General features: G+C 50.1%; 10 protein-coding genes and 2 non-coding genes across 12 annotated transcripts; 7 read left to right on the top strand and 5 right to left on the bottom strand.

Moving 5' to 3' along the window:
• Window positions 1-732: 732 nt before the first annotated feature.
• Window positions 733-2297, top strand: BO79DRAFT_157176 (FAD-dependent oxidoreductase; the record flags this gene model as incomplete). Its single annotated transcript, XM_025678851.1, has 4 exons — window positions 733-1025; window positions 1098-1369; window positions 1423-1793; window positions 1854-2297. 4 exons carry the CDS (start codon window positions 733-735, stop codon window positions 2295-2297), a joined length of 1380 nt encoding a protein of 459 aa, XP_025535698.1.
• Window positions 2298-2539: 242 nt separating this feature from the next.
• Window positions 2540-4573, bottom strand: BO79DRAFT_247876 (uncharacterized protein; the record flags this gene model as incomplete). Its single annotated transcript, XM_025685675.1, has 3 exons — window positions 2540-3752; window positions 3793-4424; window positions 4484-4573. 3 exons carry the CDS (start codon window positions 4571-4573, stop codon window positions 2540-2542), a joined length of 1935 nt encoding a protein of 644 aa, XP_025535697.1.
• A 483-nt stretch (window positions 4574-5056) lies between these two features.
• BO79DRAFT_274232 (uncharacterized protein) lies at window positions 5057-6251 on the top strand (the record flags this gene model as incomplete). The annotated part of the gene is made up of 1 exon (XM_025687583.1): window positions 5057-6251. The coding sequence occupies one exon, from the start codon at window positions 5057-5059 to the stop codon at window positions 6230-6232; it is 1176 nt and encodes a 391-aa protein (XP_025535696.1). The 3' UTR covers window positions 6233-6251.
• Window positions 6252-8070: 1819 nt separating this feature from the next.
• On the top strand, window positions 8071-8915 carry BO79DRAFT_211123 (uncharacterized protein). Its single transcript, XM_025682954.1, has one exon. It carries the CDS (start codon window positions 8321-8323, stop codon window positions 8564-8566), a length of 246 nt encoding a protein of 81 aa, XP_025535695.1. The 5' UTR covers window positions 8071-8320; the 3' UTR covers window positions 8567-8915.
• Window positions 8916-10035: 1120 nt separating this feature from the next.
• On the top strand, window positions 10036-10767 carry BO79DRAFT_50461 (ribonuclease III domain-containing protein). The gene is made up of 2 exons (XM_025689344.1): window positions 10036-10368; window positions 10422-10767. The coding sequence occupies exons 1-2, from the start codon at window positions 10143-10145 to the stop codon at window positions 10655-10657; spliced, it is 462 nt and encodes a 153-aa protein (XP_025535694.1). The 5' UTR covers window positions 10036-10142; the 3' UTR covers window positions 10658-10767.
• Window positions 10768-11305: 538 nt separating this feature from the next.
• BO79DRAFT_t229 lies at window positions 11306-11379 on the bottom strand. Its single transcript has one exon. It is a non-coding gene; the product is annotated as a tRNA-Ile (tRNA).
• A 913-nt stretch (window positions 11380-12292) lies between these two features.
• On the bottom strand, window positions 12293-13435 carry BO79DRAFT_290199 (putative allergen Asp F4-like; the record flags this gene model as incomplete). The annotated part of the gene is made up of 1 exon (XM_025688864.1): window positions 12293-13435. The coding sequence occupies one exon, from the start codon at window positions 13433-13435 to the stop codon at window positions 12293-12295; it is 1143 nt and encodes a 380-aa protein (XP_025535693.1).
• A 2855-nt stretch (window positions 13436-16290) lies between these two features.
• BO79DRAFT_201978 (putative C6 transcription factor) lies at window positions 16291-18922 on the bottom strand (the record flags this gene model as incomplete). Its single annotated transcript, XM_025681623.1, has 9 exons — window positions 16291-16929; window positions 16983-17166; window positions 17214-17389; window positions 17435-17708; window positions 17753-18297; window positions 18346-18480; window positions 18532-18647; window positions 18697-18816; window positions 18885-18922. The coding sequence occupies 9 exons, from the start codon at window positions 18920-18922 to the stop codon at window positions 16394-16396; spliced, it is 2124 nt and encodes a 707-aa protein (XP_025535692.1). The 3' UTR covers window positions 16291-16393.
• A 916-nt stretch (window positions 18923-19838) lies between these two features.
• Window positions 19839-21354, top strand: BO79DRAFT_157321 (glycoside hydrolase family 76 protein; the record flags this gene model as incomplete). The annotated part of the gene is made up of 3 exons (XM_025678858.1): window positions 19839-19947; window positions 20020-20723; window positions 20776-21354. 3 exons carry the CDS (start codon window positions 19839-19841, stop codon window positions 21352-21354), a joined length of 1392 nt encoding a protein of 463 aa, XP_025535691.1.
• Window positions 21355-21788: 434 nt separating this feature from the next.
• BO79DRAFT_201977 (copper amine oxidase) lies at window positions 21789-24002 on the top strand (the record flags this gene model as incomplete). Its single annotated transcript, XM_025681622.1, has 4 exons — window positions 21789-22097; window positions 22152-22731; window positions 22806-23717; window positions 23783-24002. 4 exons carry the CDS (start codon window positions 21789-21791, stop codon window positions 23989-23991), a joined length of 2010 nt encoding a protein of 669 aa, XP_025535690.1. The 3' UTR covers window positions 23992-24002.
• Window positions 24003-24464: 462 nt separating this feature from the next.
• BO79DRAFT_258829 (uncharacterized protein) lies at window positions 24465-24694 on the top strand (the record flags this gene model as incomplete). Its single annotated transcript, XM_025686327.1, has 2 exons — window positions 24465-24495; window positions 24561-24694. 2 exons carry the CDS (start codon window positions 24465-24467, stop codon window positions 24692-24694), a joined length of 165 nt encoding a protein of 54 aa, XP_025535689.1.
• Window positions 24695-25280: 586 nt separating this feature from the next.
• BO79DRAFT_t228 lies at window positions 25281-25392 on the bottom strand. Its single transcript has one exon. It is a non-coding gene; the product is annotated as a tRNA-Leu (tRNA).
• Window positions 25393-26119: the final 727 nt, after the last annotated feature.

Genomic DNA, 26119 nt, shown 5'->3' with positions numbered 1-26119 from the left:
CGGGCGCTACTTGTATCACGGCGTACGGCTAGAAAATGCTTGATGCAGCGAGGCGATCTGCCCCCGGGGGAACAAAACTACGACACTCTATCTTGCAGCAAGTTGGTATATAGAGTGCGACAATCATTCTAATCAACAGAAGTAAAAGAAGCCCAACCGGCTCTGCTGATCTGGTTTGTTGTGATCCTGACTATTTCACACTACCATGGTAGATTGGGCTTGTTATTTGAACAAATTTCCATACATCAAAATCTGGCACGGAGGATTGGGGATCGGATCGCGTGAGTTGAGTATCACCATGCAAGGAATATTCTGGATAGTCAGTCTTGTAGCCAATGAATGTATCGCTAGGTTTAACATCTATATCGTTATACTATGACCTGCAGGTACATCAACTAGTATGCTCCTGAATCCAAACGCACCGGCTTAGAGATGAGAACATTAATCGGTCCAGTATATAACTGTAAAACTTACCTTTTCAGCCAGAGATCGCTTGGAAGCGATACCCTTACCATATTGTAGGCTTAGGCCGGGTGACTTGCGAGATAAAATAATATTGGTTCTTCCAATTTACAGTCCTGACCCACTACTAGTACGCACCATTATATTTCCCTTGATAATCCATGGACCCAGGCACAATATGTATTCACATCCCCACACCTAAAGCAAGCCAGATGCCCTACATTCTCAGCATCTATTTTGTACTCATTATTTTATTTGAGTAGTTCAGACATGACCGCTTCTCAATTTACGGTCATAATTGTGGGAGGGGGGATTGCCGGTCTCACTCTAGCTCATTGCCTCCGACGAGTGAATATCAACCACATCGTACTCGAGAAACGCAGCAACATATGCCCGCAGGAGGGTGCATCAATCGGGATACTTCCCAACGGGAGTAGAATATTAAGTCAACTGTCCCTATTCGAACATATTGAGCCCCTTATCGAACCCCTCTATCGAGCACACATCACCTTTCCAGATGGATTCTCGTTCTCAAGTACATTTCCGAAGTTTCTCCATGACCAGTACATCCAACTTTCTCTTCTTTGCTCTATATAGATAAGGTTACAATGGTCTAATCTGGTCGCTGATTGCAGATTCGGTTACCCCCTTGCGTTCTTCGACCGCCAAAAGCTTCTCGAAATCATGCACACTCAATACCCGGATCAATCAAAGATCCTCACAAACCAACGAGTTGCCGCAATTCGTCCAGTAGGAAGCCGCGTCAACGTGATAACCGAAACCGGTGTGACGTATACGGGTGACTTAGTGGTAGGCGCCGATGGCGTCCATAGCAAGGTGCGCTCAGAGATGTGGAGGATAGCAGATACGGTCCGGCCTGGGTTAGTTACCGAGCGTGAGAAGAGTAGTAAGTATTACTTTGGCCATAACCGTATAAGTCTTCGCTCATTCATTCTCAAGGTATGACAACCGAATACTGCTGTATATTTGGCATATCATCCTGCGTACCAGGACTGGAAGTGGCAGATCAAGTCAATGCGTTTCATGACAACCTCACCTTTATTATCCTCGTTGGGAAGAATAAGCGTGCTTTTTGGTTCGTCTTGAAAAAGATGGATCAAAGATACACTTATCCCGACAACCCCCGCTTCAGTGCGGAGTACACGGCGCAAACCTGTGAGAAACTGGCTCATCTCCACCTGACGAAAGATCTTACCTTCCGTCAGGTATGGGACACCCGAGTGCTTGCTGCTATGACGCCGTTAGAGGAAAACATCTTCCAGACCTGGTACCTTAACCGCATTGTTTGTATTGGCGATAGTGTTCATAAGGTATGTTTTCACGTGGTGCGCTTCACAGGCTTCGAGACTTGTGCTTACATTCCATGGCAGATGACACCCAACATTGGACAAGGAGCCAATATGGCAATGGAAGATACAGTAGTCCTGGCAAATTGTCTGCACGCAGCTCTACTCCGGACAAGACGACAGAGACTCTCGGATACGGAAGTGCAGGTACTCCTTCAGGAGTTCTATTCCAAACGCTATAGCCGTGCTAAGAGCATCTATACCGCTTCACGATATATGACTCGTTTCCAAGCACGAGATGGGTGTCTGAATAGGGTGCTTGGGCGATATATCGTTCCTCTTCTGGCGGATGTTCCGGCACGCGTAGGAACCACGACTATTCGGGGTAGTCCCGCAATCAATTTTCTACCGTTGCCAGAAAGGGACGGGCCTGGATGGAAGATGAACAAGACTAGTGTAGGGTATCATCATGCCATGTTGTTCACACTTTTGCTGGCGGTTGCTATTTACTGGTACCGGGGTGTATGACTTATGATCCGTACTTTACTTGGTCATCTAGTGGGTGTCTATTCATATACCAGTACAGCTTTCACTCTATGTCCAATCCCATACACTTGTTTTTACTATGATAAATATGACAAGACAATACTTATGTATGTCACGCTATGTTACCTCGATGGTAGCACATCAAATCATACAGTAGGGATACCAATCGTAACAGAGCACAATAGGTTCTCGAGGCAACATACAGTCTATACGTTTACCCACAACTACAAGAAAGTAATCCAAAACATCGCCATCGCCGTTCCAACCACCTGCGGCAACGACCATTGAAAACCTGCAGAAGCAGCCCCGGTATACAACGCACTAAATGTGCTTGCGCTTGTTGTGCCAGTAGCCACGGCTGTGCTCATGCCAGCTTGGTGACTGCTCTGGGGCCACACATGTGCTGAAGAGGCGGGAGCAGTATGGTTCCATCCTGACCCTGACCCTGAGTATGGGGTGTACGAATACGGGGAGGCAGTCACAGTGGGATGAGCAACGTTTGAGGTCTGGGCCATTGTGATGGTAGTGCTGTATTCGGTACAGGTTCCGTCATTGGAGCATGATTCGACAATAATCGTAGTGGTGTAGACTGCGTCTCTGTCTGCACCTGAACTGGCATTGGACACTGCGCTGGAGTCTGCAGCAGAGCCCACATCTGATTCCGCACCCATGCCCGCGCTTAAGCCTGCGCTTGAACCTGTACCCTGAGAGGTAGTGTCGACAGCAGAGATGGGGTACGATCCAGATGACACAAAATTAGATGTGCTACCGGCTGGGTTGCTAACTTGGTGGCTTTCAACAGAACTCGTAGGAGCAATCACTGCATCAACACCTTCGGCCGGAACGGATGTGTGATCTGGATATACGGTGAAGACGGTCGCTGCTACAACGAAGGTCTCCGATGTGGCATAACCGCCTCCGGGTGGAGAGCCACTGCAGTTATCTCCAGTGCAGCCCGCGACTGTTGCAATGCGGGTGCTCAGTATGGTAGAAGTGGTAAGCGATGGTCCGACCTCAGATACTCCTGTGGCGGATGGCAGAGAACCGTTCGCCTTGGTGCTTGTGATCTTGGGGAATGAGTACACAGTTGAGCCGACAACCAGCGTCTCCGTGCTCGCATACGTTGTCTTTGATCTCAAGGGACAATTCGTCACAGAAGAAGGACATGCAGTCACGGTAATGATACGAGTGCTCAAGATCGTCGAAGTGGTAATGTCAGAATCACCCATGCTACCCCCGCTCTTACCATCAGCCACGGTAGCCGAAGGAGGATGTGCGGTCTCGTTAATCATGGCGCCACTGCTACCAGTGCTGTCAGCTACGGGGCACACAGTGGTAGAGACTACCAAGGTCTCGGTAGTCACATAGGTTGTTTTCGACCTGAGCGGGCAGTTCGTTACCGAGGAAGGGCACGCAGTTACCGTAGCAGCGCGAGTGCTGAAAACCGTGGAGGTTGTGAAGTCCAATCCACCACTACCATGACCCTTGTTGGCAGCACTGTCCGTTACTGTCGGCGAGGCAGAATCTGTCCGAGTCATCCCAGCGGCCTCGGTGACTGGGCATATTGTGGTAGACACCACAATGGTCTCCGTGGTCACAGAGATGGTTCTGGAGCGCGCAGGACAGTCCGGGAGTGTGGATGGGCATGCAGTAATTGTGGCCGTACGAGTAGAGAGAACTGCCGATGTGGTCCACTGCAGCATGGAAGAATCGGTGACAGGTGCAGCCGACAAGGACGTGGAAAGACTCATCTGGGGAAGTCTGGTCCAAACAGTAGTTGGCGTAAGGACTGCGCTGGATGTGCTCTGAGAGTATATGGAAACAGGGAGTGAAGAGCTCGTGATAGCTCCGGAATACGCCGAGCACTGGCTTCGCTGGGGCAAAGGCCGGGATACATAGCTCCAATGCGGGTGGGAAGCCGCCGAGCGACTTGGTACAGGCCTTGAGCTGGGAGTTGGCGACTCCCTCACTGACGGAGCAGAGGGTGAGGGGACTGGACTCGACGAGGGCACCACGATGATTGATGGGGTGGGTGTTGCTGCCTTCGAAGAAGGAACAGAAGATGAAGAACTCTGTGTGCAAGGCCTGCGGCTGGGCAAGGACCTTGAGCTATAGGACCAGTGATGCTGCCTATGTGTGATAGCAGATGAAGTAGTGGTAGAAGTCACAGCTGCTGGCTCAACAGCCACTGTCATGGCGACGCTCGCTTGCAGCAATAACGAGGCGAGGATCCATCCTCGCACCAGCAGGTGACCCATCATGACAGCGATTGACTCAGTTCAGCAGTACTGAACGAGGAGAATTTAAACGAAAGTAGGATTAAGAAAATCAGTAATATTCAGGTATCATGAGACATAAATGAATGACTTGCGGTTGGAATCCGAGAATTGACTGTCAAAAGAGAGTGTGAGAAACCGAGCCCTGATTCTCTCTTGCAAGAGGCGGGTCACTGTATATAGGTCACCTCAAGATACTATTTCGGTCGGACAATTGACAAAGAGACTACAAATAGGGAATACACACCCGACGGAGCTAAAACCTGGTTCCTGTCTCAGCCTTCGTATTCAGCTGCACTATTGACGCCCACTGGACCGTGGGTCTGTCAACGGCGGCGAAAATAGCCGACCCCAATTCCCACCCAGATTCAAGGACGGAGTACTTATTGCGAGGCACTCCGAACCTACCAGAGGTTCTGAGTGACTGCCATACACTTAAAGCTTATATTCTATCAACCCGTGAAAATGCCAATCCACGGATTTGTCGTCGCCGCGGGCTTTCTGCTCGGTCAGGTCGCAGCTATCACCCCCGCGGCCAGCTCCCCGGTGGCAAGCAGTCAGGCCTATGTGCCCTCGGTTTCGTGCCGTACGCAGCTGGGAACAAGCTCGTTGGCACTAGTTCCTACCACTACCATTACTCGCACTATTCATGACCCGACACCGGTGGTTGTCTTTGCGACAACGCAAGACACCGTCACTGTGACCCCTGACTCCTCGACTGTGACTATCACAGACTATGAGACAACTACGGCCGTTTCAACGGCTGACACGGTCACTGATATTTTCTCGACGACCTCGACTGAGTATGACACTGCAACAGTGACTATCACTCCCGCTGCTGTCACTGCCATTGTACCTATCACCGTCTCGACCACGAGCACCAGCACGTCCACAGTAGCTAGCTCTTCGGGCTTCTCTCCGATTGCGGAGACACTGCCTACAGCTACTGCTGCCAAGCGCTCCTTGATCGAGCAGGACGATTGTTCTTCTTGGTTGGACGACTATGAGTACCCTCAAGAGGTCGAGTGCCACCAGAAGATCATTGTCAAGACCACAAGTGTCTCCACGGTCACCGAACCCCCCGCGACTGCTACCGCAGTCACTCCTATCTCCACCGTTACTGTGACCAACACCATCACCAGTACTTCGATTGTGGTTCCTTCCGATGTTTCGACTACAATCAGCTACAGTACTACTTCTACAATCACCGAAACCACATCCGCAGCTGCCGAAACAACCACCGTGTTCTCAACTACCACCGCAGTGGCCGCAGTGGCCACTGCCACCTTTTACGAGGCGTGCGGGTCTAGCAACATCGCTGCCGACCCTCTCTCCTCAGAATTCGGCTCTTTCGCGGGTCAATACATGTACCTGATCGCCTTCACCAACGTCCCCGGTGAAAGCTTGACTGTTGGCGACACCAGTTCTGCATATGATTGCTGTGTCAGCTGCATGGAGAGCTCCACCTGCGCCATGTCCTACTACAACGCCGTTTCTTCCTCCATCAAATACTGCTATCTCATTCATACAACAACCTGCTCGCAGTCTTCTGTTTACGCCAGGGCGACTACTCATGACACTTCAGCTACCATACAGATGTCTAACGGAAATTGTGGTCGTGTTGTGGGCGTACAGGGATAAGGTTGTAGCAAATGTAGAAGGAATTGTACCATAAATAATAACTCATCAGATTCTACCGCTTTCAAAATCCAGTTCTCTGTTGGAATACTCTCTTGATTGTCCTCAGTAGAAATTAGTCTTTATTCTTTCACCAGGTTGTGTAGACAGCTGACCCAGCCCCTCTCTACGTCTCGAGTCAGTACCTCCCCACACATTATCCACACTAGTTGAAAATCTCGACCACATAACGCCGCTTTGCCACTCGTATCGCGGAAATTAAAGCGACATTAGCGTGTAGCCATCAAGGAAACTCACGAACCCGATCGGCACATATTACCTTGGTAGCAATCGTGATCAGGTACCCGGTGGGTCTGATTGGCCGGGTGACTTCTTAGCACCGTAAGGGATGGTCCAGACTGGAAGCTATTGCGCCACCCAACCCTTTGGCATAGGAACAACTCGGATATCTCCGAGTGCTAAGCTTCACGCCAAGTTGATGTCGTAGTTTTGTTCTATTGGCGGGCAGATCTGCCAATGTTAAGTTCGGTACTCGAAAATTTGTGCTCGCAAAGTGTTGTTCGAACGATGAGAACGGATGAATCCAAGGCTAAGATAGCCGATTCTGCTATAATTCTCACGCCGAGTTATGGAAGGTCGTGGACTTTCCCTGCTTCGAACCGCTAAACAGATAATAAAGTGCCTATGATAAGAGGGGGTGGGGGGGGGGGGGGGGGGGGGGGGGGGGGGGGGGCTGGGCATGTATAAATGTCATCATCTAGGCATAACACGCCATGCGCCTGAGCCTCTCAGGCTAGTAGCGGCCTACTCGTGTCAGTCAGGCATGTACGTGTCGTTGAGTCATACTGTAAGTAGTCGCTCCGTCAATAGCCATGTGACTATCAGAAGAGATCTGTTGTGTCCAATTGGCCATGTCGTCTAAAATGCCATGGTATGAGTGGTTGCTGATTGGATAGATAAGGTAGCGCGATTTAAGGCCGCCCTAATCAACGACTGTTGAACGTCAATTAGCCGCTGCGTGCGTAGCCCCTTCCACTGTCGCTTAGGCTGCAAAATTCGTGCAGAGTCCAGGTCCTGGCATCTAGAAGGCTATTCTGTGAGTCACACAATGATTCTTCCAGCTTATTTCCCATTTTGCAACTCATGTATGACGCAATACATTTAACCCAGTGTCAACCGCCTATGGCAGGGAAGCCCTAACTTGGGATTTGATTTCCGATTCAGACACTGAACTTATCTTTTTGTGGAGATTGAATGGCGAAAACATCAATGATGAATGCTGTCTTCATTCCTATGTTATGAGTACTACATATTCCTTGCAGAGTGCAATTGTCGTACTAATGATCAGCAGTTCTTGGGGCTCTTAAGCCCTCGGTCAGGCATAATCAAGGGTCTCGCTTGCTAATTGTGGTCTAGGTGTTAAGCCACATCATGCATTAGATCAACAGCGAGCCTCTCCTGAGTCACAACTAGGCTATAGCCTGCCGGCTAAGGTGTCTATGCCATCATCCAAATTACAGATACCCAGTGTCTAGTCTGTTAACGTTATCCGAAACGCATGATCAAAATGCTGCTTTAGTCTTCTTCCTGTGAGGCTGCACATTAGTTGCCTTCGCATCATTGGCTAATACTGCTCAATCACTCCACTTGAGGGTAATCTAGGACGCAAGAAAGAACATATTTGCTCTTATATGTCTTCTCCATCACATGCTTGTCTACCGGAATGTCGCTGCCTTTGGCAGCCACATTGTTGCCTTGTAGCATATATACCTCACTTCAATATATCAGCCACTTTTAAAATATAAAAGCCACCTCGTCGCGAGCAATTGTCTTCTCCATTCAGCATCGCTTCATCACAACGGTTCCACACAGATTCTACAGTCTCACTCTCCATCTCCTACAAAGAAGAATTTGATTTCAAATATCTACCTTCGGAATACATATAAGTTGCTTCATCTCGCGCAATTGTTTTTTTTCTATCCAGCATTGCTTCATCCAACGCTCTCAATACTTCTATGATCCCACTCCCCAGCTAGTACAAAGAGCAATTTGAATTTGAAGTCGTCATTCAAACCACATTATCCATTCACCATGTCCCCCACAAATCGAGTGCCGTCTATGCGCATGAACCCTTCTGGTGCGCACGATATTCCCACATTCATCGACGAACTTGCTAAAGATGAGGCGAAAAACCAACCTAAGGGCGACTCGGAGAGTACCCTTTCCGACGCTTCGACACTTCAAGGCAGCGAGCAATCTTCGAAAATGAAACGCGGGCTTTTCAGTAAGATTCGTTCTTTTTCGCCATCTGGAAAACAAGATGCCGTCAAGAAGTAGATAAAAGAGGTGGTTATTTTTATTGGATACCGGGATTTGATTTGAGTCCTTCGAGAGGGTGGTTGCGGTTTCTCTGTGTCCTTTGCATAACGTGTGGTCTATTTTTCATATTGTTCAGCCTATTGTCAGAGATATGGTGTACGGTGTCTGGAAATTTTGTGTCTGTGCTAGTTGACATCCTTGGGCAGTGGGCGCATCATTTGGGTGGGTGGTAGCTCAATGGTTATTTGGAAAAGCACGTTTTCATCATGCTATTCTAGTTAGCTTTGAAAAGCCAACTTTCAAAAACCAGTCTCGTCTCCCCATATATCCTCATTCCCACTCTTGTTAATTAACCTCTTTATTAATGGCGTCGCTGTGCTCGAATGGCGATCACTTCCTCGTATAAATACTCGCTAGTTCTCTTCGCTCTAAAAGCCTCCGATCCTAGCTTCTATCTTGGTTGGGAGGGAACAATTGCCATTCAGCGCAATCCGAACAGCGCTTGAATATCCTTGAGAGCAACCTCAATGAGTCGCTCAGGTAGCTCCGCATGAGTAGCTGAGTAGATGAACTAGGAGGGGCAGGAATGACGCATGATGTGGCTCTATCCGAGAAGGGTCCAGTATACGCTGTATGGAGACAGCTTATGCTATTGGTGTGTTTTATGCAAGGGTGGGCTTGCGGGGTCTTCATATTTGGTACTCTGATTTCAAAGACCACGGATGTCGTGGTGCACTGACCCCTTGGTTCGCAAGGCTGCGTTGTAGGCGGCATTAAAATGGGTGTAGAGGAAACCGGATAATACTTATCAGGATTGACAAGCAGTCCTGCTCATATACCAACAACGATTTCAGCTCTGCTGACCCAATTCGACTATCTTGCGAGTATTGAAGGACATCTGGAATGTTTGCTAAACTGTGAAAGCCTATCTGATGCAATTGGGAGATTACGGTTGTCATTAGAGAGTACTGACTCTGGCCGCCAATAGCTGGTGCACGGTCGTTTCACTGTGTCGTTGATCTAGGATTTGATTGGGTTACAATCCATGCTCCAAGGCAGACTATTCGGGTGGGGGTGCTGCTAGGCACAACTTCAATTCAGCCTTTGCGGGACCGATGGGGTAACCCGCGAGGCTGAGACGCTTAACTTGCGGGAGTACGGACGGTCGACCTCAGAACAATTCAAGATAAATCTCATACTTTTTCCATAATATAGGGTCATGGTTTCGTACCTCTACTGTAAAGAGGTATATGTGTTTGCATTTCGAGCAGTTGAAAGACAAGTTCACTCTGCATTCCTTGTAAGAAAACTGGTCCAGTTGTACTATGAAAGGGTTAAAGATACCCAATGCAAGCTGACCAACGAATGCAAGGCTAGTTGGCGCAGCACATGCAGCACATCACATGGCAAGCACCCTCCCCAACCCCGGAGGAGGAGTTAAAAGAGCCATCCTCCTCGCATTTGTTTCCTGTTCCCCACCCATCCCTTACGAACTTGACTACAGTTACAACCCTTTTTCTGCCATCCAAGATCAATTTCAAACATTCAACTTAAATCCATCCTCAACTCCAGCAAGTCACTTAACTCCGGCACCATGCCTTCGTTCTCGTCTCTCGCGGACAAATTCCAAAACGCCCAACTCACGATTGGGTACACCTTTGATAACCCGACTATTGGAAAGGGGGCGCTAGTCACTCCTGGGGTTGCCCTGCCTGGGCTGCCAACCCGCATGGATGGTCACAAGGAGCTTGCCCTTGTTGGAGATGCTGTTCTTAAGCTGGCACTTACCCTGGACGGATACGTAGCTAAAAGAAGCAGAGGTAACTCTTTCCTCTCCTTTATGCCCAGAACGGTATGCTCATTCTTATATCAGAATATACCAGTAACATTCTGCAAACCAAAGCCAGCAACGTCAACCTTGCACTAGTTGGGCGTAGGATGGGTCTCGACAAACTTGTTATTGTTAATCCATCCCAGGCAGGCATGGTTTCTGACAAAGTGATGGCCAACACCGTCGAGGCTCTCATCGGAGCTGTCTATATGGATTCTAACTCGATTGACGCTGTGCGGTCTGTCTTGGTTGCTATGGGCCTTGACTGGCCCGCTTGAGCTCCATGATTTTGCGTGAACTACCTATGCAAAGTGAAGTGATCTGGAAGCTAGTTACTTACTAGTGGGTCGTACAGAGGCCCTTCTGCATCAGTACCAGACCCCTGGTATGATTAGCTCCCCCCCGGCACCACTACGGGATAGCGAAACTTGAGCCACGCTTGCTATTTTCCGCTGATCCTGTAGTGGTGGAGGGGGGGCTAATCATAGACGGGCTCCGATGACGAGTAGTTGGGCCTTTGTACGACCAACTGGCCGGCAACGGCCTCGAGGCCACGAGACATTGTCTTATGTGGTTCGACATGAGCAGACTTGGAATTATAGTCCAAGCTTCTGTGTGAGGGATGATCTCCTAAGGATGGGGAAGTATTGGTTGGTAAGGAAATGGTGGAAGGTTTCGATGCGATTGTCTTTCTGTGATTGTTTGATGAGACGGCTGTGCTCCCAAATTCGTCATTCGTTGTACAGTAGCAGTCTCAATATGATAAGGTCTTGGTGGAAATACACCGGGATCATGTTGCACAGCTGGTAGAGTCGTGTAGACTTGTACGTCCTGTTTCTACAATTTCCCAAAGCGGGTTGGTGGCCTGCCTGCTTATCTCTGCGGGGCGGGAAGAAAACAAACAAAAAGCAGAATATGCAAAAATATGGTCCCAGAGGGGCTCGAACCCTCGACTTTGACGTTATTAGCGTCACGCTCTAACCAACTGAGCTATGGGACCCGGTTGTTGAAGAAGGCCTGTTAGATTAGCTGAATAAATCAATTATCCTTTTAGCAGCAAAGATCTTGCTTTGGTTCACTCATCGAACACAACCCTCATTGGTGAGGAACAGGCAGAGTTACACTTACATCCTATTGGAGTCATATTTATCAGCCCATTCCGCTCTTGAGCGGTAGTATGATACATATGCTGTTCAGGTCACATAGTTCCTACTACTAAGTAAATGTGTCAGGATCGGTTTCGAGGTTAGTGTGTGTGGTACTAATATATATTGTATCTTCCTTCCCCTGCACTGCAAAATGGAATTTCAAATCAAAGTAGCACGACTTCTGTGTGGATCTAAATATTCTAACAAGTAGTGTAAGGGGCAATTCATGAATCCCCATAATACTGTCAAGGTAATAAATACTCACTCCAATTGACCATATGAAAATGAGAAGTGCTCAATGTAGCCATGAATCAATCCTGTGGCACAGCGGCAGCGATCCGAGCCTTCCGAGCATCGCCTGCAGCGAGTCTCACCGCCGGCCGATCCTTCGATCAGCAACTGTTCTTTAGTTAGACCGTTGGTTGCTCCACTCCACAGCAATCGGATCAGCGTCCCCAATCCCCCCGGTTTCAATGTGAGACATCCCGATGATCGAAATCACAGAAGGGTATATAGACTATTGACAGCCACAATTTCTCGTCTATTCTTACACCTACTTACATGTGCCACTACTTTCATACACACAATAATGATACCATACTATATAGTGAATCGGTAAAACTATGTATATTTCCTCGAATCCACCATGATCCGATGTATATATACAACAGTATCAACAAAGATGGAAACAAAACAGACAAGAAAGTCAAGAGGTATCTACATCCACATCGACATCCAACAACCGAAGAGAAAGAAACATCACATCTAGCTATAATCCACCTCAACCGTCAAGCGCACCGCACCCGACGACAAAGTGCCACCAATACCATCCACCGACGCCTCAGAGGAAGTGTACGCATTCACCACCGTCTCGGCGTCAGTAGTGATATACGAGCACTGCTTATCAGAGTACTGGCAAATACGCATACCCTGGACTGTCTGGTCGGCATTCTGAGCCTGAATAGCAGACACATCCCAACCAGACCAGCCGCTGTTATCGGTATCTCCGAAGTCGAACTCGCCCCAGGTGCAAGAGTAACCGCCATAGTCATCAGTAGGGAGACTGTCGCCCTCCGCGGCACCCCATCCACCCTGGCTGTTCTCGTCGAAGGCAACGTACTTGGTCTCGCCCGCGCCGAGAGTGAAGTTCAACGCCGAGTGTCCGTACCATCCGTCCATCTTTCCATCCGGTCCGATCTTGTTCCAGAAGCTGACGAACCAGTCCTTGGTGTTGCTGCCTTCCATACGGATGACGTACTTGTATTGCCAGGCCTCGCTGGCGCTGACTTCCTGGATGTTGCTGCCCCAGGGGTTGCCCACGTTGCCGCTGTAGGTGACGCCGCTGCTGCTGCTGTTGGTGCGCTCGCCGAATCCGGCAGTCGAGAAGACGCCGTTGGTGGGGGTCGCGGTCCAGGCCTCGCTGGCGGAGCTGCCGGTGCTGGTGGCGGCGGCGGTGGTGCTAGCAGCTGTCTGGGATGCGGCGGTGTGGGTCTTGGTGTTGGTGTAAGTGCTGGTGTGGGTGGTAGTGCTGGTTAGGTCGTCGCCCAAGCCCAGGCCCAGGGAGAGAGAGAGTCCCAGGCTGGCGCTGATGGCGAGGTCCTCGTCCAAGTCGACTTCCACGAAGGCTCCGGCGGTGGCGGCGTCGGTGGTGGTGGTGGCTGCTGCCTCAGTAATGGTGCTGCTGGTAGTAGCGGCCTCGGCAGCTTCGGTGGGCTGGCCGTAGACGGTGGTGGTGAGGGTGACGTGCTCGATGTTGACGACGGTGTGCACCTCAACTTCGACGTCACGGGCGGCCACATGAGCCTCCTGGGCGTGGCCGTGACCGTGTTGACGGCGCTGGTGGCCGTGGGTGCGAGCCAGGGCCGATTCGGCGATGGCAGCACACAGAAGGAGTGACTTCCACTGCATGGTGGAGAAATTTTATGGTTCAGACCAGTGAGTCAATCAGTGAAATCTGTATCCGCTGGATAAGGGGGAGAAGAGTGGTCGGTCCCCGAAATGAAGGAGTTGGTTGGGTATTTAGGGTGTGTCTTTCTAACACCGCTATAACCAGGGTCCAAAAAGGAGTGACTGAATACTGCAAAGCAACAGCAATAAGGAGTGTGCTATGAAGGGTATAAAAACGGGGAGGGGCTGCAGTAGAACCGGGGCGACTTGGGTAGGTATATAGACAGACTGCGCCCTAATCGGCCCCCCCTTCTAGGCTGACTGTCTTTTCTCTCTCTGGGGAGATGGTGGGTTTGATGGAGGCCTCGATCAAGAGGAAGTGGAGACAGGCAGCGCAAAAGGAATCGTCAGCATTGGGCCAAGGCAGGCGCCGCCATGGTGGGAAAATTGACGAGTGTACTGGACTAGTGCCAGCACCTGTGCGCCTGGACTGGGCCAACTAAAAGAGAGAGAAGCCGAAGGTCAATAGCCCCGTTTAGGGCAGTGAAACGGAGGGCGGCGATGGTCTGAAACGCAGGACAGCCATGGCGAGCGAACGAGGATGCGTCGAATGCGGCGCGATGGACACTCCGTTGGCGGATGGGGCTTTTTGTAGATTCCGCCAGCCAATGTTGTTATTGTTTTTTTACCTATTTTTTCTTATTTTGTTGATGGGGGTGCTCCACCATCCAGGTACGGCTCTGGCATGCCATCCCATCCTATCCATCCCCTCCATCCCATTCACCCAATCCTCTGTCTCTGCTCCCCACGTAATCCGGCCCCCTTGCGTCGTCAACCCGTGGTGCAGCAAGAAACTGCAGCGGACGGGCAGCAAGACTGGAAGACTGGACCGTCAGCTGGGAGGGCGCCATGTGGTCTGGTGGGTGGTTGCTCGGACGAATGGTAGCATTCCGGTACCTGTTTGTTGTATTTGGGGAAGTTTAATCCTGAACGCCACGATAGTGGTTCTAGGCTGTGGGTCAGAAGCATATACTGTGTACTACGGAAATACTGCTGTACACCAATTGTTAAATCACAAATGTGACAAGCACAATGGGAGTGCAGAAAAAAAGAATAGAAATTGCCTCCCAAAATTGATTGATAGAGAGGTAGAGAGTGCGTGAGTGGATGCCGAGATCCGAGCAACATAGACTTTAGTCTAGGCAGAGAAATAAAACCGCCTGGGAGTGGAGAGATGAAGACGCAAGAATTGGCGCCGGGCGGAGTTAAGCATCGACTAGCGTTGGCTTAGCAGCGCAACTCCTTTCTCTCTCTGTCCAGAAGATTGATCGATCCCTCCCCTCCACGTGTGTTATCTTTAAGTCTTTGATGGTCCGACCGAGAGAGTGCCGATCGAGAGGATGAACACACAATCCACCTCAGGCAGCATTATAACACCAACCGTAGAGAGGTAACATGATCGTCAGAATTTATTGACACCATAAAACAGCCATCTCTCAAGAAGAAAAGAAAAAGCACAACTTCGCAGCAATAGACGCCACTGGCTGGCGCCTCACCGTCGGAGTGGGGCATCACTTACGTATGCCCTCGGCCACCACCACCAGAAAAAGCTAACAACTTAAAGGCAAAAGAAGAAAAAAAGTTAATAATAGTCCATCCAGCCCTCTTTCCCTCGAATCCATTTCTTTGGCATCATCCCATCGTAGCTGACGACTTCCCACGGTTCGTTTGATTTACCTTATTTCTTGCCGTGGCTTGGCCCATGGATGAACTTCCGTCGTGGATGACAGAACGGACATCTCCCGCTCAGGAACAGGAAGCCTACGTATGGTTGTTAAATAGTTTGCTTGGCGGTAGTGCTTGCATACGCAATTCAACACGGATGGACGCTGGTCGTAGGACTGTTTAGGGCTAGTTAAGGGCTAGTCAAGGGCGAGGCTTTTGAGGAAAGAATTGTGTTGTGTGTATAGGGATAAGGGAGAGAGGAGAGCATTACTCAGCGGCATTCTCGGCGCGGAACTAATCACAAACTAACCCTGTTTAGTTTATTGTTTGGTGTTTTTACCGAGGAAGAGTCATGCTTAGCCCTTTCACACTTCTAGATCACGCTTCATTCAATCCATTTACTTCTCCATAGATACCCTGTATCCACTAACTATTTTGATCAAAATGATTGAGTGATAATCATGTTACTATCTATTGGCACTACACACACCAACTGTGTACCGCAGAACATAAACACCGTGATATGTTGATGTGGGTGTGGCTCATTTGCCACATACCACGGATCCGACCTGTCCACGGAACCAGAGAACACTGTCGGATCTTCCTAAAAGTATCATCCGGATAACTATTTGCCTTCCACCTGGAAGCATAGACGGAGGAGTACGGAACAGATCTTTAATATCCCATCTGCAGTTCACTATTTCTTGATTGGTTCACGACTCACAACATAATACCAACACACGCTTGCATGTAAGATAGCGGCTCGCTCCGAGGTGGGATTTCTAGGCTATCTACCGATTCGGTACATCGAGTGGACATGTCACTTCATCTGCCGAGTTGATTCCTCTCACTGTAGGAAGTCTGCTTTCAATCTTTTGGGCGCTACACAGGATTGTGTTAATGGCGAGTTATCCAGAGGTCTTATGGTGCTATCGGAGGGATCTGGTGCTAGCATACGGAGTTGAACAGTGGCAAAGCCTGGCGTTGGTTGTTTGGACCGCGTTTCCTCCCTGGGCTTCGGCAGGGGCTTCAGGAATGGGCGACGGTGTGGTGGTGTAGTTGGGAACGGAATGCTGATTGGCTAAATGTTCTTCGATGTTTGCTGGCATGCAGGTACCAACAATCTGCAAAAAGAGCTACAACTTTCAAGCCCCAAAAGTACGCCACATGCACAAGGTTCATGAACTCATCATCCGGACATCTACACCGGTGGTCATTTCTTACTCCTCCCTGCAACTCACCGCCCATGACAGCTCAACTCTCCCACAACCACAGGTCTGTCTGCAGTTCCTCGCGCTCTGCATCCAGCACCAAATTATTCGTATTCAATTGGTCCGCCGCCGTCAGCATGCAGTCCAGCGACAGCCCCAATCCCCGCCAATCAAGGGGTATCTCGTCATCTTGCTCCGAGATCTCATGTGGGGGCGGAATCCCCGATCCCCCTATTTCCCCAAGCAGCCCTGACCCCGAGGGTTGAACTGACTCGGTGAGTCGCTCCCGACCTTGGCTGGTAGGCGTGGCCAGGTGAGGCCGCGCGGTGTTATCATTTCCGATACCGGTGGATCGACCCTGCCGTCGCATCAACGGTGCAATCAGCTCTTCCAGCAGCTCAACTTCGGACTTGCGAAGCTGCGCCACGCGGTTTCCTCGCTCGATCATCGCGTCAAGAAGGCTGTAGCCCATATCGCGGTAGCTCGGGTCAGGAAGTGTATCGGGGAGGATGGCGGAGATTACGGAAAGAATAAAAAAGGAGGAAAAGAGGTTTTCTAGATCGAAGGGGAGAAAAGTTTCTAGACATCTATGTCTCAGTATAGAATGTGACGTTACTTGAAGGGGTCCGAACCTAGCAGATTTTGGTCGCGCAATGCAGTAAGGATTCGCAACGATTTTGTTGCGGAGTCGATGCACGCCTGGAGCAATGCTTGCACGGGCGGAGATAAAGTACGAAACTCGGTACCTGCCTCGTAGCAACCGAGGCGCTCCCATAGCAGGCTCAGGACAAGGGGTCTCGTTGTGACAATGATGCACTATGGCTATGAGCAGCGATACACACTATGATTGGGGTGGCGCTTACAAGATGACAGGATAGGGTCAGGCGTGTGGTAACCCCAGATAGTGAGTCGACTGAGTTCGCAAAGCGATGCGAAAAGACCTCATCCAGCTCTTGCGAAAGGGTGGTCATTTCTTGCAAGACGGATCGCACCTTGCGAAGGAAGACTCCTCCCAGTGTGCCATCGGCACTGTAGACAGCTACTGAATGTCAGCACTGTGATTACTAGGCGCCAAGTGACTTACTGTTCAACACGCGCGTTATAACTTGGGTGATCTTGACATGGAGGCTCAGGGTAGCTTCGTTGCGAGAAGATGTGCGCGGATCCCATAAGAGCGTGGTGATTTCGTCGTCCCGCACGGAGTTTGGGGACCCTATCAGTGCCGCAAATTTGCGGTCCAGGATATACACTGTCCACCAAATGTTGCTGCAGCGTTCGACTAATCTTCGTCCTAGTTGATTGACTGGAAGCGCCCGGTGGAACCCTTCAACCAATGCCATGCGCATCGAATGGCCAATCTACACGATCAGTCAAGGCAACGAAACGCTGTGCGAATACTCACATAGCAATAGGCAGTATCCCTCATATCCACCGAGTGAAAGTACAGCCCAATGAGAGCCAGTACTTCGATTGCAAGGGTCGGGTCCTGCCATAACCCCGTGATGTCCGGCAGCAATGACATTGCCCTCGAGAAATACTTGGTCCAGCTCGCCGTGTTCGCGTGGTTCCGTACTGGGTCCAGGAAGGCCTCTCCGAAGGCTAGGATGATGAGAAACTGCACGTACCACAGACGGCATTCTTGCACCTTGGCTGCCGCATCGTCGTAAAACTCATACATATGCCGATAGAACTCATCCTCATCATATAACCGATACAGGTGGGTGAAATGAAATTGCACGGTGCTCACCATGTACAATGCATGCTCCAGCGAGGGCAGACCGCTAATGTCAGGGGCCTCCTCCGAACTGGCGTGACGCCACTGTACTTGATACGCATCGCCATCGACCGCGAGAGGAATCGCCCGTGGGCTCTCTGGCGAGATATGTGCCTGTACAATGGTAAGGATGCGGCGGCTGAATGACCAGGTCGAAGTCGGCCCAAGAAATACTGCGCAGCGGTCAGCAATTTCCCTACTAGGGAAACCAGAAAACCTACGCCATATTCGCTGTCGACGTCCGGTATGTTTGAGGTAGCCCGGGTTGATAAAAGGGTTGGAGGTGAAATGGTCATCCATTCGATGGGACTCAGTTGGATCGAGTGATGCCTCTCGGGGCAACTCCGATGCTCGCTCTGCACTGATTAGATAAGGATATGCAGCGCATGAAACGATCTCTCCCTCACCATAACTGGATTCATTTGTACTGTCAGTCGTCAAGGCTCGCCGGCGTTTGACCACTGGGGAAGAGTCACCGCTTCCTTCCAAGGCCTCCACTTTTCGCTTGAGGGAAAGAAAAAGCCTAGACATATTAGAACCTTTCCTTGAGTCACAGTGATCATGATTCTCACTCTTCAGACACTACAATCTTGCGATCATCCTCGAAGACACAATCTTCACGACGCTGACAGCACTTGTCGCAGGGATGGGTGCCAGAACATTTGACCTTGCGTGAGCGACAGCGTTGACAGCTGGTGGAGTTAGTGGGCATGAACTACGTACTAGTAGTCTTAAGATCCGGGGAAAGAGATGGCCTTACGCATTATTGGTCCGCTTGGGACGCTGGGAATGGTCCATTGTCTCTGACTGAAAGTTTCCCCAGGAACCAGTCTTTCTTTCTAGGTCATTGCCCTATAAATCTGAATGAATAGCATACGCTGCAACGGGTTTGTTGGGACTTGACGATGGAGAGAGAAGCAGCAGCCCGAATCCATTGCTGAGACGAGTTAATTTCCCCACCAGATTGTGGCTGAGTAAGCAACCCCGCCCGTTATCGGCAGATAATCGAGCGATAGAGATGATATGATCAATAATAGGCCCTACGTGATATTGCAGGCGCAAAGGGTGGAAATATAGCACTACACATTAGTATGTAGCTTGGCAGAGGGCTCAATGATCTGCCTGCTGGTTTCCATATGCTGAACCGGCCCGGAACGGTGTGCGGAAGAAGATATTATACCACTTGCTCTCGCAACACCTACAGTAGCCAACAGCATTCGGTTGTTAGTCAGTGGTCTACCACTTATTTATAGGTCTGGCATGCATAGTCTCAATCGTGTTTGGGCAACTACTAATCGGCCAAATCGAGACATCACTGCTAGTTACGGCATATTCTAAACCTCAGAACAGGCCTGTCCTGTTGTGAGTCAGGCGAGTTCTTCGAAATCTACCTAAGGGCCCTAATCGAGCAACCAGATAAACAGGGATAGTACAGAGTTAGTATAGAACCGACAATGCACTGGTCCTGGATGCTTTCAAGTATCTAAGATGGCATCATTTCACTGGCAATAATGAGATCCTTGCTACGGCCCGCAGAAGGCCCTTGCATATGCCGTTTTGTGTTATTCCACAGCCAGCCTTAGCCGAATGTCTCGAATTCACTGGACCACGCCTCTCCTCTGATTAGGCCTCCTCTTTCTCTCTTTCTGAATCTTTATTCCTAATCTTCTTGTCCATTCACGCGTTTTGTAAACAGCTTGATGGGTAACGTGTGATGATGCACATTCCACCACTTCGCCTTTGGCGGTCACTCCTCGTCTGTGTTATTTGGTCTCTCCCTTGCTTCCAGGTCCTGGCGATCGACCTCGATCTACAGAATGCTGGTGAGTTTCAAGGATCTTGACCAGATGCTGAACCTTTGTCGGAGGCTAATAATTTTCTTTGGTGTCAACTAGACAGCATCAAGAGCGTGGCAAGCGACCTCGCCTGGGACCTAGTCAGCTTCTATACGGGCAACAATACCGGCGATGTTCCTGGAAACCTTCCAGATCCATACTACTGGTGGGAGGCGGGAGCCTTCTTTGGCACCCTGGTCAATTACTGGGCCTACACCGGAGACACCACATATAACGAACTGACCGCGCAAGCCATCCTCCACCAGGTCGGTCCCAACCGAGACTTCATGCCCGCCAACCAGACGCGCACGGAGGGAAACGATGACCAGGCATTCTGGGCGTTCGCTGCCCTGCGCGCCGCCGAGCGAAACTTCCCCAATCCGCCAGCCGATCAACCGTCGTGGTTGGCTCTCGCGCAGGCCGTTTTCAATGAGCAAGCGCAGCGATGGAATACGCAGAAGTGCGGAGGAGGGTTAAAGTGGCAGATCTACACGTTCAACAGCGGTTACACGTACCGGAATTCCATCTCGAATGGGTGTTTCTTCAACATGGCGGCTCGACTCGCGCGATATACGGGCAACGCGACGTACGCGGACTGGGCGAATAAGGTCTGGGACTGGGTGACGGACGTAGGACTGATTGGGCCGGAGTACCATGTGTTCGACGGAACGAGTGAGGAAAATAACTGCACCGACCTGAATCATATTGAGTGGACTTATAACAACGGGGTGTTCCTGCTAGGGGCTGCACACATGTGGAACTACGTGAGTAGAAGACCTGCTTGCTGCACAGGGTACACAACTGACGGGACTGCAGACCAATGGTGACGAGAAGTGGCGCGAACGAGTCAACGGCCTTCTCCAGGCGCAGAACAGCTTTCTCTCCACGAACGAGAGCTCCAAGAACGTGCTTTACGAGGCCGCATGCGAAATGGTGGGGACCTGCCAAACAGACCAATTCTCGTTCAAGGCCTATCTGGTGCGATGGATGGCTGACACTGCCCGACTGGCTCCGTTCACCTACGAAACCATCATGGCACGCCTCCAACCGACAGCCAAGGCAGCCGCCGCCCAATGTGTGGGAGGTAAAACGGGGACATACTGTGGGATGCAATGGACTACGGGAGCCTATGATGGCACAGTGGGCGTGGGACAGCAAATGGCCTCCTTAGAGGTGGTCCAGGCCAATCTCCTGCAGGCCAACCCTGGTCCGCTCACTCATACCACGGGAGGATCCAGCCAGGGGAACAGCGCCGCAGGGACACAAACGTCAGATTCATCCCGAGATCCCAGTGAGCTGCGCCCGATCACCACGTCGGATCGAATTGGGGCAGGGGTAGTAACTGGAGTCACGGCATGCTTGGTGCTGGGGGTCACGGCTTTCATGGTGTCATAACAGGAAAGGGAGAATGTGACTGGTCAATGCACTGTTGAATGAACAGCACAAAAATGTATGAGGCCCTGCATAAATATCAATTACATAAGAAAGTTTCTTTTCCTCACTCACCGCCAAGATTATCCAAATTCTGATTGGTGGTTAGCTGAGATAAGCAAGGCCCCGATAAGGCGCCCAAGCTAGTCCCTATACAGTATAAGATACGCCGGGTCGGTCATGCGGACCAATCAGGGGCCCCTTTGACGAAGCGGAGGCCAATACATTCCCAAAAGGGAAGATATGGCAACTCCGCCTGTGTCTCCAATCGGGGTAATCTGGGCAATCTGGGCGGGGAGGAAAAAGTTATATAGCTGCTAGCTTCTGCTGTCCCTCATTCCTCCCCTTCAACTTCAGCAGTGTCTCAATTATTTGGCAGACACCCGGATATAGACACCATGGCAGTCTCACCACACCCTTTCGACTCTATCACCCCGGCGGAAATCGTCCTGGCCACCAAGATTCTGGCGGCGGCCTTCCCCGGGGTCCCTCTACGGTACAAGAAGATTGATATCCAGGAACCCATCAAGAGTGAAGTGGTTCCGTTCATTGAAGCAGAACGGCTGGGCAAGCCCCTGCCCGCAAAGCCCACTCGGTTGCTGCTGGTTCTTTTTCACCGCATGGACACCATGGCCTTCTGCAAAGCATTGTTGAATGCCGACACCCGATCAATAATCTCGGCCAAGGAACTGCCCAAGCATGTTCAGGTATGACTCATGGCGTTCATCTACGTTACCTCACAATGTCTCTGACCGCAACAGGGACCTGGTGACCCGGACGAACTAGGAGAGGTCGAGCAACTTTGTCTCTCTCACCCCGCCGTGCAGGCCGAGGTGGCCAAATTGAAGCTGCCTCCAGGTGTCACCGTCTGCAATGACCCCTGGATCTATGGCACTGATGATCCCAATGAGACGCGTCGCTTGTTCCAGTGCTACATGTACATTGTTGCTACAGACCATCCCGAGAACAACCACTACTCTGTACCTTGCAAGTTCTCCCCTGTCTTCGACGTTCACAAGCGCGAGCTGGTCCGTATGGACTACCTGCCAGGTGGAGTTGATATGCAGACCACCGAAACGCAACCCTGGAAGCCGGTTGAGACCATCCAATACGCGCATGACCTGCTGCAGGAACCCTTGCGCACTGACCTCAAGCCTTACATCGTCCAACAGCCCCAGGGCCCATCATTCAATGTCGACGGAAATGTGGTCTCGTGGCAGAAGTGGAGATTCCGCGTTGGTTTCAATAGCCGCGAGGGTCTCGTTATCTACAATCTCACTTATGATAAGCGGAATGTCTTCTACAGATTGTCCATGTCGGAGATGACTGTGCCGTACGGTGGTAAGTCTAGAGTTATACTATCTCATTTTTAGCTGCCCCCAGCAGACCAGTCTCATACTGATCTTGCGCTATAGATCCTCGTGCACCCTATCACCGCAAGCAGGCATTCGATGTGGGAGACGTAGGCTTCGGTGTCACAGCAAACCAACTCTCCCTAGGCTGCGACTGTCTAGGCCACATCAAGTACTTTGATGGCTACCGGGCTGATTCAAAGGGAAACCCCGTTTTGCTGAAGAATGTTATCTGTCTTCATGAGCAAGATAACGGTCTGCAGCACAAACATACCAACTACCGCAATAACGCCGCTACGGTCGTCCGCAACCGCCAACTAGTCGTACAGATGATCTGCACTGTTGCAAATTATGAATATATCTTCGCCTTCATCTTCGACCAAGCCGCTAATATTGAGCTCGAAGTCAGAGCCACTGGCATTCTCTCTACTGTGCCCTTTGACAACGAGAAGCCCGGTACCACCGTTCCCTGGGGCACTAACGTCGGCCCTGGCGTTATGGCGCCTTTCCACCAGCACATGTTCTCTTTCCGGATGGACCCGGCCTTGGACGGATTCAACAATACAGTCTACTATGAAGATAGCGTGCCACTGCCGGAGGATGAAACCAACCCCTACCTGGTGGGATACACGACCGAGCAGACAGTGGTCCGTACCAGCGGCACAGCAAACACCGACATCAGCCGCCACCGCGTGTTCAAAATCCGCAATGACTCCCACATTAACCCCATCACATACAAGCCCATAGCATATAAGCTTCAGACCTCGCCCAGTCAGATGCTTCTCTCAAGCCCGAAGTCGTACGGCGCCAAGCGTGCCGGCTTCGCAACCAAGCCCATCTGGATTACGAAATACCGGGACGACGAGCTGTATGCGGCGGGTGAATTCACCAACCAGAGCCGGGAGAGCGAGGGGGTTGAGAAGTGGGTACAGCGGAAGGATCCTGTTGAGAATGAGGATATTGTTGTGTGGCATAGTAAGTGATCCTTCTACTATTGTGTATTGCCATTTGGCAGCAGGGCTAGAACTAACACATGACAGCCTTCGGCCTGACGCATAACCCTCGCATTGAAGATTTCCCCGTCATGCCCGTCGAGCGCGTCAGCGTCATGCTGAAGCCCGATGGGTTCTTCACCAAGAATCCTGCATTGGACGTGCCGCCTTCGACGCAGTCGTTCAACAGGTCGACGTTGCACCCGGAGCCAGCAGCCACCTGCTGTGCTCCTGCGGAGAGGATGGGAAAGCTGTAGATGGATGACCGATTCATGAGAGATGACGATCTATGACAGTGCCTTTTTGATGCTCTTGTTTATAACGAGTACCCAGTAGAATACTGAATTTACGCTCATCATGTTTAAAGCAAAGCACAAAGCAGAAGTCCACTCTATAAGTAGTAACTATGACACCAATTCCCCCAAGGTCCCTCCTCCATCACACTACCTCCACTTAGCCCTATATATGTACCTTCCAGATGCTATCTTCACGTACACTCCATCCCCAACACTAAACTTGCATCATTTGAAACCCCCACGCACCTCGACTTCCCCGCAAAAGACCGGTCGGGTTTCTCGGGGATCACTCCGGTCGGCGATTCGTCATGACTAAGCAAGGGACTGAGAAGCTATAAATCCGCCTCTATCTTGAGTTTATCTCCTTCCATCAACTTCCATTTACCCCCCGCAACCCCTCATATTCAAGAACAAGACCAAGGCCTTCTCTCAAAATGTGCATGAAAGTCAACTGCTCGAACTGCAGTATGTTACACCTGGCCTACAACCGAATATCTTCAGAATATCAAGATACTAATGAAAGCATTCAGACAAAGCCACCTGGTGGGGCTGCGGCGCGCATATCCCCTCCGTTCTGGACTCGGTTCCGGAGAGTGAGCGCTGCACGTGTGCACCTAAGGTGGTGCGCGATGGAAAGGAGTACCCGCCTAAGGCGGAGAAATGACTATCTTCGGGGTGTGTTGTTTGTTAGTTAGATTAGAAGGGATTGGTGACCATGTTTTGGGATGTTGATCGTGCTAATTCGAGTTTGTTCGGGGATAGGACGGAGTGGTAGTGGGTGCTGGATAGACACGGATTATGATACGAGGTTATCAACTCGTTTTGCTGTTCTGGACTGTGGTGGTGGTGTGGAACGATTTGATGCAATGTCTTTATGAAATACTTGTGTTGAAATGTGACATGTAGCTCGACGCTGAAGCTTGCTGATGTTAGACCTTTAATATAGGGAGCCGGCTTTCCGCATAGAAAGAAGCATGCCCGGCAAGGTTGTTTGTACTCCGTACATGTGTGCTATCTCAGGAGATGAGGATATTGGGGTGTATATAAGTTGGGTCGCAAGCACAAGAAATCAGGATGATATTAGAAATCATTGAGATGAGCAAGATTCGGAAGGATAATGGTGATGATTTATCGAAAAAGAAACAAGAAGAAAGAGGAATTGGTAGTTGTTGAACTAGAAGGATCAATCAAATCAGTCTTTTAATGCTTTCCGTCTGCAATGCCTCATATGCGGAGGCGCAAAAAAGAAATGACAAGAGTGGGATTCGAACCCACGCCATCTTACGATGATCAGGAAGCTGTGAAGCTGGGTATTAAGGTGGACCTTAACCTGACGCCTTGGACCAACTCGGCCATCTTGCCTTGCGATGTTAATTATGTCTTCTTTTTCAATATATATTCCAGAGAAAGCGCTAGAGACTGCTTTGCAGGCTCGTCTAATCTTCGATTGGTGTCATATAGACAAGAATCGGATGGTACACTATAGCTTATCTCCAATTGATTTAAATACTCTGCATGTTGACAGAATTAACTAAAAGCGTTCAACTGTGTTCGGATTCTTCCATCGTTATCATCACCACTACTAGTCATACTCATACTATCAACATGGTACTGCAACGGGAATTATATATAACACCATATGATTATATGAATACTACCTCCCTAGGGATGGTGGAGACACCAACGAGATCAATCATAAAAGCCAATCTCAAGAAATGCCCCAGCCAACTCAGAACATGTCACATATACTCTCATTCGTGGAGTGATTAATAGAGAGACATTAGAAGGCCAAAGGAAATCCCAGCTCGGTTGAGTCTCCTCCAAAAGTAATTCTGCCTATGCGCTGGCAAACAGGAGAAAAAAGAAAAGAAAAAAGAAGAGAAAGAAAAAAAAACATAGGTAAAGAGGATCAAAGTCAAGGCAAAATCCCATTAATGAATGTTTCCAATATGATTTCAACTTCTTAGTACCCTCAAGGTACGTGAAATTCCAAAATAAGCAGAGAAATATGAGTCATTAGAGAGACATACGCGGTAACTTGACTACCATCAATGAAGAATAATTTTCAATAAGCAGCTTTGTAGAAGTC

This window comes from Aspergillus costaricaensis, assembly GCF_003184835.1.
Source record: "Aspergillus costaricaensis CBS 115574 unplaced genomic scaffold BO79scaffold_36, whole genome shotgun sequence".
Taxonomy (NCBI): domain Eukaryota; kingdom Fungi; phylum Ascomycota; class Eurotiomycetes; order Eurotiales; family Aspergillaceae; genus Aspergillus; species Aspergillus costaricensis.
The sequence above is the reverse complement of the archived record's forward strand: the minus strand, read 5'-3'. Positions and strand labels throughout refer to the sequence as shown.

Bases quoted from the DNA above. Each gene is read 5' to 3' on its own strand.
- BO79DRAFT_211123 (XM_025682954.1), top strand. From the start codon at position 8,321: ATGTCCCCCACAAATCGAGTGCCGTCTATGCGCATGAACCCTTCTGGT.
- BO79DRAFT_50461 (XM_025689344.1), top strand. From the start codon at position 10,143: ATGCCTTCGTTCTCGTCTCTCGCGGACAAATTCCAAAACGCCCAACTC. The intron at 10,369-10,421 runs GTAACTCTTTCC...TTCTTATATCAG, and splicing joins CGTAGCTAAAAGAAGCAGAG to AATATACCAGTAACATTCTG.